Source organism: Vespula vulgaris, chromosome 11, assembly GCF_905475345.1.
Source record: "Vespula vulgaris chromosome 11, iyVesVulg1.1, whole genome shotgun sequence".
Taxonomy (NCBI): domain Eukaryota; kingdom Metazoa; phylum Arthropoda; class Insecta; order Hymenoptera; family Vespidae; genus Vespula; species Vespula vulgaris.
Genome location: NC_066596.1, coordinates 1772501 through 1787946, shown reverse-complemented (window position 1 = coordinate 1787946; position 15446 = coordinate 1772501). Strand labels below are relative to the sequence as shown.

Here is a 15446-nt window from a genome sequence, read left to right as displayed (position 1 = left end):
TCTAATCAAATAACGATAAAAAGCACAATTTGCTTATACGAGCAAGTTTTGCTTTTCGATAAAATGGCATAAGAGTTTGTAATATATAGAGTACAGAAGTTATTTTGATAAGGATAAAATTATAAATTCTGATAGCGCTTCACGATAGTTCAAATGTGTGTGCATTTGTTTTACGATATTAAAATATAATGCATTAGAGATACTAATTATCGTAATGAAATTATAAATAAAATATGTTAATTGTAGCGTTGTATAGCTTATATAATATGAAAATAGAGTAGAAGAGAATAAAAACGAATACGATACTAAGTAAATAATACGAGTTCCATTGATTCGATTGTTCGATTCAATCGAGTTAAACGAGAGAAAAAAGAAATAGAAAAATGAAAACAAGAAAAAATGGTAAAATGATTTCGCCAAAGAGAAAAGTCAAATAAAATGTAGGTTTCTTTTTCTTTCTATTTCTACATTTTTCATTCACTTTTTTTTCTCCCTTCATTGAATTAAATTTTATAAATTATTATGTATGTTTATATTTCCGTTTTTATATTTCCGAATTTTAATCAAAACAAATCTTGAGCTACTTCATCACTTATATTTATAAAATAATTCTGCGATATGCATGTTTTGAATACGTGAGGAAAAAAATATCAATCTAATCGAAGTTTGACCTATTTCTTAGTCATATATAAGATATCTTTCATTACAAACATTAATACAAATTTATAAAAATTATCGTTCATGAAGATTTATTATATAGTTAATGTATTTATAAATATTCACTTGTTTACGAAATTGACAGAGTGATAATGATAAGAAAATATTATTTAAAGAAGAGTGGAAGTTTCCGCACTTCCAGTATATGATCGACTTTCATAATAGTGAATCGATTAATTTTTTTTATAAATCATATATTATAAAAATCTAGATTTTAATATGTGCATTTTATTATATGCATTTATCAGTATAAGAAAGTAATATTCCATCAGAATTCTTTACTAATTCTTAGGAGTTAATTGCTTTTTAATTCGAGTTTCGCACGATCGTTACAGCGACCTAACGAAACTTTTTTTGGAAATCGATGAACAATTTTATTTTCGAGAGACTACAAAAATTGTAAAAATGTAAGTACGCTCTTTAATTATTTTGCTTCATTTTATTGTTATATATTGTCACAAGTAATCTTTAATATAGCTTATATAAGTGAGGGTGTTCGTTAATAATTTAAAGGGATAAAAAAATGATTTAATTTATGCATTTTTAAATGTTTCATTGATTGTAGTAGTTATATCGATCATTAATAAATACGCAAGATAATTGAAATAATACTCTTAATTTAAGTAAACTAATTAGTAAAATTTATTCCTTAAAATTATACGATCGTGCTAAAATTCTAAATTTGCATTTTTTTTATTTTTGCATTTGATTGTTAAATCTATGGCAGACATGAGAACATTATTTATGTATTTATAACTTTTATCGAGAAACAAAAAAAATTTCTAAATATTGCATTATGCGAATATTAAAGTATCGTATTTATCTGTTTGCATATCAGTAAGATAATTATATTCGTTAATGGCTTTTTACAATTACACATTATAAATATATATAAGCAATATATGTTTTTTTCAACTTTGTATACAATTATATATTCGGAATTAATATCGCTTTTTCCACAGATATAATGTTCTTCACGATCTTATTGGGTTTCATTTTATTTTTGCTTCTATTGCATTGCTTTTTAAGATATAGTAGAACAGGAAGAATTTGTAGTAAAATTCCAGGACCTACATCATTTCCCATAATAGGAAATTTATTTGAGTTTCAAGTTCCTAATGGTAAGTTCTTTCGAAACTCATTCACACGAATTATCTTTTAACTTGTGATTCTTCCTATTGATTTGATTGTAGTTTTTACTTAACACAAACTATATTATTTATATTTTAGAAGATCTCCTTTCAAAACTTTGGGAAGTGAATAGACAATATTATCCATTTTACAAACTTTGGTTCTTATGTTATTTCGGAATAATTTTGCTTCATCCGGATGATACTGAGGTAAATAATTAGGATGCAAAAGCACAGCCCACTTCGTATCTTTTTCTCTTTCTCCCTCTCTTACACGTTTCAAACGTTAAATAATCGTTGATATAATCTTAAGGAAAAGAGACAAATATATATAATTTGATTATAGGTACTTATGAGAAGCAGTAAACATATTGAAAAAGGATTAGTTTATCACTTCTTGAAACCTTGGCTATTTAATGGATTGCTAACCAGTTCAGGTAATAATTAGATCAAATATAAATGCTCTTAAAGTGTTTAATAATATTTAACGTTTTGAGTTCCATTTGACAGCTGAAAAATGGCAAATGCGTCGGAAGATATTGACACCTGCCTTCCACTTCAATATCCTGAAACATTTCGTTGTCACTTTTAACAACGAGACACGGTATCTTGTAACGTCCTTAAAAGAGGAAGGGAAAGGAGCTGCTGTAGTTAAAGATTTACAAGAATTTATCACTCAACATACCCTAAATATAATATGCGGTTAGTGGTTTAGCTTTCTTTGCTCATTGATCATTATCAAAGAAAAGTGATTTACAAATGCTCATTTGTAGAAACTGCAATGGGTACCTCTTTGAAGGGGAAGGGCGAATTAGAATCTAAGTATCGTAATGCGGTTCGTATTTTTAGCAAAACCGTGGCTTATAGGTAATTAATAATTCTTTTATTAGGAATAAATTCGATTGTCCGGTAATAGAAATTATATCTAAAAAAAGTTCATCGTTTATCAGATTTGTCAGACCTTGGTATTATCCTGACATTATATTTTCACTTTCGTCAGTTGGTCGATTACAAAGGAAACAATTGAAAATTTTGCACAGTTTTTCGAAAAAGGTATGTTACTCTATTCAATGCGCAAATTATTTTATTCTTAATGAAATTAAATCGTTTAGATTTTTGAAATTGTTTCTCTTCGTTTAGATAATTGCGGAAAGAATACGTTTTCACGAAGGAACTAACGGGAAATATTTACATAACTTTGAAGGAATAGATGAGGATGATGGCTCTTGTGAAGGAACCGAGAATCGTAATAAAAGTATTTCAATCTTTTACTGATAAGTAATTATAATCGTGATAAAATTATCAATTGAGTTTTTCCATAATAGATTTGATGTTCAAGAACAGACTTGCTCTGCTTGATCTACTTATAGCCAGTTCTTTGAACGGAAATCAAATCGACGAGGAAGGCATTCGAGAAGAAGTCGATACTTTCATGTTTGAGGTAAGTTCTAATATATTAATATATTTTGAATTTTGAATAATTAGTAAAAATGGAGAAATAATTTTCCAAGGGTCACGACACTACGGCATCGGCGTTGTGCTTTATTTTGAGCCTTTTTGCAAAACACAAAGATGTCCAGGTAATTTTTTCATCGCAAAGATTAATAATACATTGATCGATAAGAGATGCATCTGATATTTACAATGGATAATTAATCATATGTTCATGCGTAGGAACGTATAAGAGACGAAGTGAAGCCGGTTATGCAAGAAAATTATAATCTGACAATTTCGATGCTTCAAGAATTTCCATATTTGGAGAGATGTTTGAAAGAATCACTTCGTTTGTATCCAAGTGTTCATCTTATATTTCGTCATTTGATGCAAGATTTGCAACTAAGTATACAATATACTTATACGTCAGATACATTTTCGTTTCATCACTTAAATCAAACGGCTAATTATTTGTTCATTTTCAGAAAATTATTTACTCCCAGCTGGTTCGATTTGTCACATAAACATCTACAGTATTCACAGAAATCCCAAATATTGGCCTAATCCCGAAGTTTTCGATCCCGATAGATTCTTACCAGAAAAAATAAAAGAACGTCATCCTTATTCATATATACCCTTTAGTGCTGGACCAAGAAACTGTATCGGTAAATATTGCACGTAGGTATAAAAAAAGGAATTTAAATAATTGTATCATATCTCTTGTTGTAGGTCAGAGATTTGCCATGCTTGAAATTAAAGTAATAGTAGCATACATATTGTATAACTTTTATTTGGAACCAGTGGATGATCTTGATGACGTAAAAATGAATGCTGATTTTACACTGCATTCAATTAACCCACTCCGTGTCAAATTTATACCTATAAAATAGTATCTTTCCATATTTTATATTCTCCAACATTTGTTCAATATTTTTCTTGGTAATCAACCAGGAGATACAAGAGAAGGATTTTTTTATATCGTTTAGAATCGATATAGGAGTCTTTGTCTAAGATGTCTATAGGAAAAATTCGAAAGTACTGCGCGAACGCGTGCTAATTATTATTTTCAAGTCTCATTTTAATAGTTATACAAGCTCTTTCATTTTAAATAGTTATAAATAATTGTAAATAATTTGAATTTTATATAAATTGCTACATCAAATGTATGTGTATATTATATACTTTGTTGCAAGGCAAACATTTTTTATATAGTATAATTAATAGAAAACGTAATAATAAAATATTTATTTATTCGTATTTCCTGTCCTATCGGAATATTCAATCGTTGGTCTATTTTATTAATATTATTTATTAGTCAATATACATTGTTAAACTATACCGACATAGAAGAATCATTATATTCTTTGTTCTCTAATATTTTTATGTTCGTTATTCATCCTCTTGATACTGTTTTTCTATGCTCGGAATAGGAGAGTTATGTTCTTAATTAATCAGAAATAAATATCGTTAAAAAGTATATAGAAAATTCTTCCTATATCTACATTTATCGATAAATTTATTGAACACCTGTCTTCCATTTCAATATCCTGAAACATTTCGTTGTCATTTTCAACAACGAGGTTGTACGATATCTTGTAACGTCCTTAAAAGAGACAGGAGCTGCTGTAGTCAAAGATCTACAAGAATTTATCAACATAATACGCGGTTAGTGATATACCTTTCTTTGAGTTTTTTTCAAAGAAAAATAATTTACAAATAATCAATTATAAAAATCGTCATGAGTACCTTTGACGGATTTGAAGGAGAAGAGCAAATTAGAATCTAAATATCGCGATGCAGTTCGTGATTTCAACAAAATTTTCGCTTATAGGTAACTAATAATTCTTTCATTAGGAATAAATTCGATTGTTCGATAATACGAATTATATCTGAAGAAAGATTTATCGTTTATTAGATTAATAAAACCTTGGTTCTATCTCGACTTTATATTTGCATTCTTATTAGTTGGTTTATCTTTCATTCTTCAAGTGAACACGTGTATGCAAGAAAATAATAATCAATCTCAATGCTTCAAGAATTTTGGAGAGATGTTTGAAAGAATCATTTCGTTTGTATCCATATTTTATATTCACCTTATATTTTATCATATGATGCAATATTTGTAAATAAGTATGTAATATTTACTTCCATATCAGATACACTTTGGTTTCATTTATTTATGTATTATATTAATTATATTAAATTTGTAAAAAAAATGAAAGATTGCGCTTAACTTATTCTTATTTAAAATAAACGCGGATTGTATCGATCGACTCTTTTCAACATTGTGAGTTTATCAATTAATGCGTGAGAGTATAGATGATCAATTATTTTGATGAATAAGTGATCACCGTATTAAGATAATTCCATTTTGCAATATTTACATCTACTATCATCGTCTATGTAGACAGTCGCGTTGTGCGTCTCAGTTAATATAAAAGTTATAAAAAGATAACACGAGGTTCATTGATTAAATTGCTTGTTTCTATCGAATCGAGTAAAAGAGAAAATAAACAGAAAAAACGGAAAAAATGACGTAGACAAAATTAACTTGGTCAAAAATAAATGTCGAGTAAATAATTTTCTCTATTTCTATCTCTACTTTCTCTCTCTCTCTCTCTCTCTCTCTCTCTATCTATCTATCTTTCTTTTTATTTTTTATCGTGATACTATATAGAAAATTAAAGTTTTAATAAATATAGTTAATTAATAATTAAATGTTTGTTTATAATTATAATCGAATCAATAATTAATAATATTTATAAAATAATTGTTGTCCATTTAAAATAATAATGGTTCTGATAAAAAAAAGAAAATCTGAATCAAATATATACATACATACATACATACATACATACATACATACATACATACATACATACATATATATATATATATATATATATATCATATCTATTATGTCTATATTATAAGTGATGTTTCTATATTGTGTTTGATAAATATTAAATTATATACGAAAGGGTCATTAGCCTTAATCGTAATCTATATTTTTTATTTATTTCTAATACTGTATTTTAAAAATATTAACGTATTTCGAAAGATCTATTCATTCTGCAAGATAGAGAAAGTTTATATGACACAATGTTGGAAAAATAAAGGATACAAACGTTCTTATGCTTGAATGTATCATCGCGTGATATGAGTCATTCTCTTTTTAAGCTGACTTCTTCGAAGATTACAGAAAGAAAGAGAGAAAAGATATTTTTGAGAAAAAAGGATTGCGATAAAAGAAATTTGACAAAGCATAAATATACTTTACTATATTTATTCTCGTTCTAAAAGATTTATACAAACGATCGGACGAATTTCTGAAATGAAAGAACTGAGAAAAAAAGAAATGTTATGTAAAATAAAAAATTGTAAGATCAAAATTAACATTAATACTACCGATCGATAATGATTCGAAAAAATTTACATATACGTTTCATGAACTTATGTCCTATGAATTTACAGTAATGCGAATCACCAATAAATATTTTTGGAAAAAGAGTAAATAGAAAAAATTGAAATAACTAAAAAAATTTCGACTTCGTCCGTCAGACTGTATTTATCGTCGTTTAATGTTCACAGTTAAAAATAAGAGAGAACGTCTTCATCTTTTGCAAGGATATGAAAAACCTGACAACGCGTAGGTCACTCGAGTTATCACTGTTATTATATTTACCATTTCATTGGATTAAAAGAAATTGAATTTTTAATTAACGACATCTTGCATATATCTACATATACTGTTTTTATATATTATTTATAAATTAATTCATAGCTGCTCACGTATTTTAATGCGGGTTTGAAAGATAATCTTTCTAATTCTTATCAATGTCCAATGTCTTAAAGACCTTCGGAAATTGAGTTTATTACAAAAGTACATTAGCAATATTCGTAAAGAATGCACGATAAAGATAGTTTATCGTGTTTTTTATTAGATTAATGTAAATAAAAAAATTAAAGTAAGCAAAGTTCATCCGATATAAAGATAGATATAAGAATACCAATTTATCAAAAGTGGAAATTTTCGCCATTTAAATATATAAATTCAGCATTATTCGAACGTACTATCAATTATAAATTTTAACGGATACTTTTAATTAATATATAAGGACATTAATATATAAGGACGGTTGTAATAATATATAAGGACAATGTTCTTTTAATATTATATTATTTTTTACGAAGAGTTATTCAGTTCATGATACAACGATTTAGTGATCCAACGAGGCTTGTTTTGAACGTTTTTATTTTCGAGAAGCTACAGTTAGTGCGAATCATGTAAGTATCGTACGTGTAAAATAATTATCTTTTTCAACATTTTGGTGATATATTTTTATAAGTAATTATTAATATTGCTTACATGTGAACGTGTGTTTTTGTCAATAAATCAAACGAATAAAAGAAATCGATTTGTTTCATGCATTTTAAAACGTTTCATTGATTTTAATACTTATATTCATCAAGTTTCTTTCATAAAATTTTACGATCGAGTACAAAATTACATATATGTATTTTACGTTTATTAAGATAAAACGTTTTTCGATATCAAAAAATTATGATACATTTTGAACATGTTCTTCTAAACATTTACTCATCTCATTTTTACATTTTCCTGTCAAATCTATAACAGATATTTGAAAATTATTTACATCTTTATAACTTTTATTGAAAAATAAAAGGAAGATCCAAATATCACAATAACGTGATCTTAAAGTATTGTATTTATCTGTTGTTGAATATCTTTGAATTGATCATTAAGACAATTATATTCTTTAATTGCTTTTTATATTTAAGTATGAAAATACATGTAAGCAATAGCTGTTTTTTTATACTTGCATACAATTGTATTTTGATAAAATTTATACAATTAATTTCTCTTTTTCTACAGATATTATGTTCCTTACAATCTTATTAAGTCCAATCCTATTTTTATTCGTATTGCACTGTTTTATAAGATATGGAAGAAAGGGAAGAATTCTTAGTAGAATTCCAGAACCAAAGGCATATCCCATAATAGGAAATATACATCGTTTCCAAGTTGACAATGGTAAACTCAATCGAATGTAAAATTCGTGCACACGAATTGTCTTTTGATTTGAGATACTTTCTACTCCATGAAATTTTCGCTTAACACAAAATATTTTATTAATACTTTAGAACGTCAACTTGAAAAACTTTGGAAAGTCGATAAAAAATTTTATCCAATTTACAAAATATGGAGCTTCTTTTTTTGTTCAATACATCTACTTCATCCGGTTGATATTGAGGTAAATGATCATGAGACAAAAACAGAGTATGTTTTTTTTTTAAAACACTTTTTTTTTTTTTTTAAACGTTAATCATAAGTATAATCTTATGGAAAAGAGAAGATATATATAATTTCATCGTAGGTACTTATGAGGAGCACTAAATATATTGAGAAAGGAATGCCTTATAAATGCTTGAAACCTTGGCTATCTACTGGATTGTTAACCAGTGGAGGTAATTGTTTAGACAAATATAAATTTTCTTGACGTGCTTGATAATATTTAACGTTTCGAGTTTCATTTGATAGGTGAGAAATGGCAAACACGTCGGAAGATATTGACACCTGCCTTCCACTTCAATATCCTGAAACATTTCGTTGCCATTTTAAACAAGGAGGCACGGTATCTTGTAACGTCCTTAAAAGAGGAAAGCAAAGGAGCTTCTGTAGTTAAAGATTTACAAAAATTTATCAGTCAACATACCTTAAATATAATATGCGGTTAGTGGTTTAGCTTTCTTTGCTCATTGATCATTATCAAAGAAAAGTGATTTACAAATGTTCATTTGTAGAAACCGCCATGGGTATTTCTTTGAAAGGGAAGGGCGAATTAGAATCTGAATATCGTGATGCGATTCATGAATTCGGCAAAACCGTGGCTTATAGGTAATTAATAATTCTTTCATTAGGAATAAATTCGATTGTCCGGTAATAGGAATTATATCTAAAAAAAGTTCATCGTTTATCAGATTTGTCAGACCTTGGTATTATCCTGACATTATATTTTCGCTTTCGTCAGTTGGCCGATTACAAAAGAAACTATTGAAAACTTTGCACAGTTTTTCGAAAAAGGTAATAAAAAGTTAATCTATTGAATGCGCAAATTATTTTATCCTTAATGAAATTAAATCGTTTAGATTTTTGAAATTGTTTCTCTTTGTTTAGATAATTACAGAAAGGATACGTTTTCACGAACAGACCAACAGGAAATATTTATATAATCTTGAAGAAATGAATGAGAATAACATTTTTTCTGAAATACCTGAGAACAATAGTAAAATAGTATTCTAATTGTTTAATAGCGTTAATGAATTATAATCTAGATAAAATTATCAATTGAGTTTTCCCATAATAGATTCAATGTTCAAGAACAGACTTGCTCTGCTTGATCTACTTATAGATGCTTTTCTGAATGGAAATCAAATCGATGAGGAAGGGATCCGAGAAGAAGTCGATACTTTTATGTTTGAAGTAAATCCTATTATGCTAATCTACTTTGAGTAATAAGAAAAAGTGAAAAAAATTATTTACAAAAATAATCTTCGTAGGGTCACGACACTACGGCAGTGGCATTGTGCTATGCTCTGGGCCTTTTTGCAAAACACAAGGATGTTCAGGTAATGTTTTCAATGCAAAAGCTTAATAAAGCATTGATCGATATCTTGATAGATGCGTTTGATATCTCTAATAAATAATTAATCATCTATTCATACGTAGGAACGTATAAGAAACGAAGTGGATACAATTATGCAACAAAATGATTATGAACTGACGATCTCAGTTCTTCAAGAATTTTCATATTTGGAAAGATGTTTAAAAGAATCACTTCGTTTGTATCCGAGTGTTCATAGTATATTTCGTCATTTGACACAGGATTTGCAACTAAGTATGCGATATATTTATACCTCAGATATACTTTCTTTTTTAGTTATTTCATTTAAATGATGAAACATATTAAAACATATTAATTTTTAGAAAATTATTTACTCCCAGCTGGTTCGATTTGTTACATAAACATCTATAGTATTCACAGAAATCCAGAATATTGGCCTAATCCCGAAGTTTTCGATCCCGATAGATTCTTACCAGAAAAAATAAAAGGACGTAATCCTTACTCGTATATCCCGTTTAGTGCTGGACCGAGAAACTGTATTGGTAAAATATTGCTTGAAGAAATAAGAGAAATAGATCGAAACAATTGTATATTTGTTTTCAGCAATATCGTCTTTCTTTTCGTAGGTCAAAGATTTGCAATGCTCGAGCTTAAACTAATAGTAGCTTACATCTTGCATAACTTTTATTTGGAACCAGTGGATCAATTTGATGATATTAAAATAATGGCAGACCTTACTTTGAGCTTGCTCAAACCATTTCGTGTTAAATTTATACCGATAAAATAGTTTTATCTTATTTGCACGTTTCTATTTTCTTCAAAATGAAATAAATCGAAATTACAACTGTTCGTGATTTATTTATGATTGTTTAATGTAAGATTTTTATTTTATCCGTATGTATTTAAATATTAAAATGATACACTTAAGATAAATTTTAATTAATAAATTTTATTTCTAATCTCATTTACTTTAAGACGAATAATCGAAATTTTGAAATTTACCTTTGCCAACATTTAAATTAGTTCTGCGAAAATCAAACTATTTTATTAATATTACTACGATGTATTTAAACGAATTAATTATAATAGACATTTTTGTGAAACTCGTTTATTTTCCTTTTATTTCTCATTGATTCGTTTCGTTATTGCACTCTGTCATTCCGATCTGTTCCTCTCTCTTTTCTTTTTAGTTTATTTCTCTCATACAATTATTTATATATCGTTATGAAGAAACGCAAATATAATCGTGAGTGAAAGTGTTACTCTTTTTATTTTTTTCCTTTATATTGTTTTCACAATAATTTTTTATAAAAATAAAATTGTTTCAATGATCTATCGATCATTAAAATTCATGCTCTACAGATATTCTTATTAGCAATTTAGAACAAGAATTATGATAAATGATTTGTGATATGTAATATGTTATATAGTGATTTGTAATATGTTAGAACGTATTAATAAATTTTTGTAAGATTTACTTATTCAATTCATTTATTCATTGTAATTTATCTCATATCATAATGGATAAATAAAAACAGAAAAATATTCACATGAATATATATAGATTTATACGAAAAATAGTATTCCTTACATGATCTTAAAAATACGCTTCTAAATGCTCGGCAGATTTGCTATTTGTCCAAATAAAGATAGAATTAATTTATATCCTTACAAATACATAAAATTTTAAACACTAAATTTTCAGTGGATATATATTAAATATTAGTATCAAAGATTTTCTGCTTCGATCGAACTCATAATTATTTAATGGCAGGAATTTTGAAAGACATTTTAAAAATTAATTTCGTTTAAATATTAATTACAATTATAATCATAGCAATATATATTATACAATTTTGAATAAAAGAGTTGATAATGTTAAATATCTTATACGTTTATTTAAACGATTATAAATGGTACAGAATATATCTCTTTTATTATAAATAATATTATATATATATACATATACACACACACACACATATATATATATATATATATATATATATATATATATATATATACATATATTCGTCTAAAACATATTACAGACTTTCAAAATTTATAAAAGAATCAGTCTTGCAATATGGAAACGTTTAATCTCTTACATAAAAGTGTATTTTACATATTAGAGATTTCTTCTAATATCTAACTATGTATTTAATTCACGTTGGATTTGTTCTAATGTCTTTCCTTTTGTTTCTGGAACCAACAATAGGACAAAGGCGATACCAATACCACAAATCAGTGAAAATAACCAAAATGTACCATAAGATTGTAAAGCATTGTTTAAATTAGAATAAATTTTGGTGACAATAAATGCCATTAACCAATTCAATAAGCAAGCGCTACTGCCAGCAATACCTTTGATTTCTGGAGCAAAAAGTTCTCCAATCATCATCCATGGAAGAGGACCAAATCCAAGTGAAAATAAAATGATAAAAACGCAAACAGATAAAAGAGGTAACCAGCCTATATTACTTGTATCTGTTACTGTCGTAAGATAGAAGTAAATACCAAGTATGAGGGTACATAAAAACATAGCAACAATAGATACTGAAAGCAATAATCTTCTACCTAAACGATCAACTATCAATGTACTAACAAATACTGCACCTACTTGCATTGCACCTACTATGATACTAGCTACATCAGGTTTAAGAGAACCACCTGCTGACGAAAATATAGAACCAACATAAAATATAATAGCATTTACTCCGCTCAATTGTTGAAATAACATAAGGCCATACGATATTATTATAGCTTTAATACAAGCTTTTGATTTCAATGCTGTTAGAAAAGATACTTTGTTTCTTCTAGATTCTTCTAGTGCCTCTTTTTGTACAGTTAATTCTGGTTCTACATTATATTGATTTCCACGAAGTCGAATATAACTTGCTCTAGCAGCATCTTCATTTTCCTTCATTAAATAATATGTAGGAGTTTCAGGCATGAAGAAGAATATTACACAAAAGATTAATGGCACAGTCGCAGATATAATGGATAGATAAAACATATCTACACAGGTACCTAGAAGGTAAGCTAGTAGAATACCTACAGAGAGAAGTAACTGAAAATATGAACCCACACTTCCACGAATTGCACTTTCAGCTATTTCTGCGGTATACATTGGAGCTGTCACACAAAAAGCTCCACCGCTAAGACCTGTAATGAACCTTCCAATATAAAACATAGTTACAGAATCAGCAAAGATAATACATAGCCAGCCAATTGTAAAAGGAACTGTGAGTATTAACATAGAAATCCTTCTTCCTATTATATCCGAAAGAATACCAATCGGTATACACACTACTGCAGCGCCAAGTGGCGTGAACGCTCCGATCCATGAAAACTCTTCTGCAGTAATAGAGAAATCATATGTAGCTGCTAAATTGACACCATCTTTTCCAGCTGGTGAAGTCCATCCTAATGTCATTCCTGCTGCCACTGCTCCTAATGTAGCTGCTAAACTTGCGATGTATTGAGGAAGCCTTTTTGCTTTAATTGTTTGCCCAGCTTGGGAAACAAGGGTTTCTTGAGAAATTCCTGTTTTTTCTGCCATATTGCTTTGAGTATTTTGTAGTAATGGTGTTTTGTCACTTGCCTAAAAAATAAAGAAATATTTTATTAGATACCTATTAAATGACAGTATATATTAATAAACTCTAACCATAAATCAACACAATATAAATATCAAGCAGAGATCAGGCTACGTAACATGGCCATTAATATCCTATTCAATAACAATATTATAATATAATATATAATAAAAATGATTTTTATTATTTAAAAAATACAAACCTGAGTGTAATCAGACACATTTGGTTCTGATTCGTAAACATTTTCTTCAATCATTTTGATTGTAGTATTTTAACAAATTACTATGAAAATCAATAAAAATTTTAAGCCCCCAACAATCACTAAACTTCGAATATAATCAAACGTAGCAATATTCTTTGTAATATTCTTTCTATTATCTCATAACATGAAAAAGACTATTATTTTCGACAATGCAAATAGCTTTGTACGTTGCATAAGCTAATTAAATATTTTGTACTATTTTCGAGTAATAATAATCTAATCTATGAAGATTATAATATCGCATAAGTCGACGTAGCATACTACGATTCTGACACAATACAATATCATTCACAAGAAATATTGTAAATAAAGAACTTGTTACTTTTGCTCTATCGAGAAACGATCTTTAATATCGTTGATCGATAAGGTAGTGCAATTCAATATTTCAGAAAAACACAACTGTCTTCGAAAAGAGTTTCATTTAACGATTAAATAACAATTTGAAGTAACATTATTATTCGATAATAGTGTATTTTTCTGAGTACATATGCGAATATTAAGTTTTGTCGATGGTAAAATAAAACCAGCAAATTTAAAATATTCCATCATATCGCGTTGTGACGTAAAATATCGACTGATCGTCGATAAAAAGGCAATCTTTATTTGCAATCAAAGATGGCGCTGTTGTTAATTGCGAGCGAATTCCAAGCAACAAAACTCAGTGCGATTTCGTTTTCCATCATTTTCATAGAACTGAATTGTTTATTCTTTTGTAACTTTTTTATTTGCGAGGATCGCGTACGAAAACAAATAATATATATATATATATACGTTCATTTATCTTTCAAATACTTTCTACCAAGAATGATATAGAAGGAAATTGTTGCAAAATTCTAAATAAATATTCAAGAAAAAGAAGAAGAAGAAGAAAAACAGAAGAAAAAGAAAAAGGAAAAAAAAAATTAAATAGGTGCAAAGTTAAATGTTTTACCTCAACTCTTTTCTCTCTTTCTTTTTTTCTTCCTAATTGACCTTGATAAATTAAAGAAGATTGCATCACAGGATCATATATCATTATAAAACTTAACTCGTCTTTTGACATGTTTCCTTTTTTCTTCTTTTTAAGTTTCGAACTTGTTTAAAAAAAGAAGGAAGTTTCGAATCCATTTTCCGTTTTTCATCGAATCAAGCAGACTTTTATTTTCCGAAAGTCGATATCCTTCTATCACTCTTCTTCGAAGGTAGGATGCGTTTGGTATAAGGCTGTTAAATGTTGTCTCGAGAGAGCGAAAGAGAGAGAGAGAGAGAGAGAAAGAAAGAGTGAGAGGGAGAGAGAGAGAAAGAGAAAGAGAGAAAGAGAGAAAGAGAGAAAGAGAAAGAGAGAGAGAGAGAGAGAGAGAGAGAGAGAGAGAAAGAGAGAGAGAGTCGATTGTCCCAATTCCTGGCGGAAATCGATAGCTACGGCGTAAAATTTATTTGCAAATGCGGGTGAACTAAAATTCACGAAAACTCTCTCCCTCTCTAACTCTTTCTCATTCGACTGTAGCCAAAGAAGCTTCGAAGGATCACTGAACCGTGGCGCTGGAGTTCCCTGCAAATTTTTACTCTATTTTATCGTAAATCAAGTTCGATTATAATTTAAGGCTCGTTATTTCTTAAGTATTGTTTTTTTATATGTGTAATTTATATTTGTGTAATTTATATATGTGTAATTTAT

General features: G+C 28.1%; 3 protein-coding genes and 1 long non-coding RNA gene across 7 annotated transcripts in view; 3 read left to right on the top strand and 1 right to left on the bottom strand.

The window, feature by feature from the left end:
* The first annotated feature begins 877 nt into the window (after positions 1–877).
* LOC127067611 (cytochrome P450 4C1-like) lies at positions 878–4447 on the top strand. 3 transcript variants are annotated; one of them, XM_051002758.1, is made up of 13 exons: positions 878–1124; positions 1680–1838; positions 1948–2057; positions 2194–2284; positions 2358–2549; positions 2621–2714; positions 2783–2900; positions 2988–3093; positions 3173–3288; positions 3359–3427; positions 3522–3687; positions 3767–3946; positions 4011–4447. In XM_051002758.1, exons 2-13 carry the CDS (start codon positions 1685–1687, stop codon positions 4169–4171), a joined length of 1557 nt encoding a protein of 518 aa, XP_050858715.1. In that variant the 5' UTR covers positions 878–1124; positions 1680–1684; the 3' UTR covers positions 4172–4447. The 3 variants fall into 3 exon arrangements, with proteins under 3 accessions (XP_050858715.1, XP_050858716.1, XP_050858713.1); XM_051002759.1 differs by having other exon boundaries at positions 879–1124; positions 2798–2900; XM_051002756.1 differs by having other exon boundaries at positions 879–1124; positions 2988–3102.
* A 2908-nt stretch (positions 4448–7355) lies between these two features.
* Positions 7356–11031, top strand: LOC127067612 (cytochrome P450 4C1-like). The gene is made up of 13 exons (XM_051002760.1): positions 7356–7568; positions 8179–8337; positions 8448–8557; positions 8681–8771; positions 8845–9036; positions 9108–9201; positions 9285–9387; positions 9481–9589; positions 9671–9786; positions 9864–9932; positions 10033–10201; positions 10291–10470; positions 10555–11031. The coding sequence occupies exons 2-13, from the start codon at positions 8184–8186 to the stop codon at positions 10713–10715; spliced, it is 1548 nt and encodes a 515-aa protein (XP_050858717.1). The 5' UTR covers positions 7356–7568; positions 8179–8183; the 3' UTR covers positions 10716–11031.
* A 442-nt stretch (positions 11032–11473) lies between these two features.
* LOC127067613 (facilitated trehalose transporter Tret1) overlaps positions 11474–15446 on the bottom strand; it is a 9583-nt gene continuing 5610 nt past the window's right edge. The window contains exons 1-2 of one of the 2 annotated variants that reach the window (XM_051002761.1): positions 13730–14488; positions 11474–13532 (exon numbers count right to left, since the gene is read on the bottom strand). In XM_051002761.1, the coding sequence (XP_050858718.1) occupies positions 12081–13532; positions 13730–13783 (1506 nt within the window). In that variant the 5' untranslated portion in view covers positions 13784–14488 and the 3' untranslated portion in view covers positions 11474–12080. Of the gene's footprint in view, positions 13533–13729; positions 14489–15446 lie in introns of those variants that run through there. The other variant, XM_051002762.1, reaches the window with a different exon arrangement.
* LOC127067626 (uncharacterized) overlaps positions 15444–15446 on the top strand; it is a 101256-nt gene continuing 101253 nt past the window's right edge. The window contains exon 1 of the long non-coding RNA XR_007782686.1: positions 15444–15446. This exon is cut by the window's right edge and continues 140 nt beyond it. This is a non-coding gene — a long non-coding RNA (uncharacterized LOC127067626).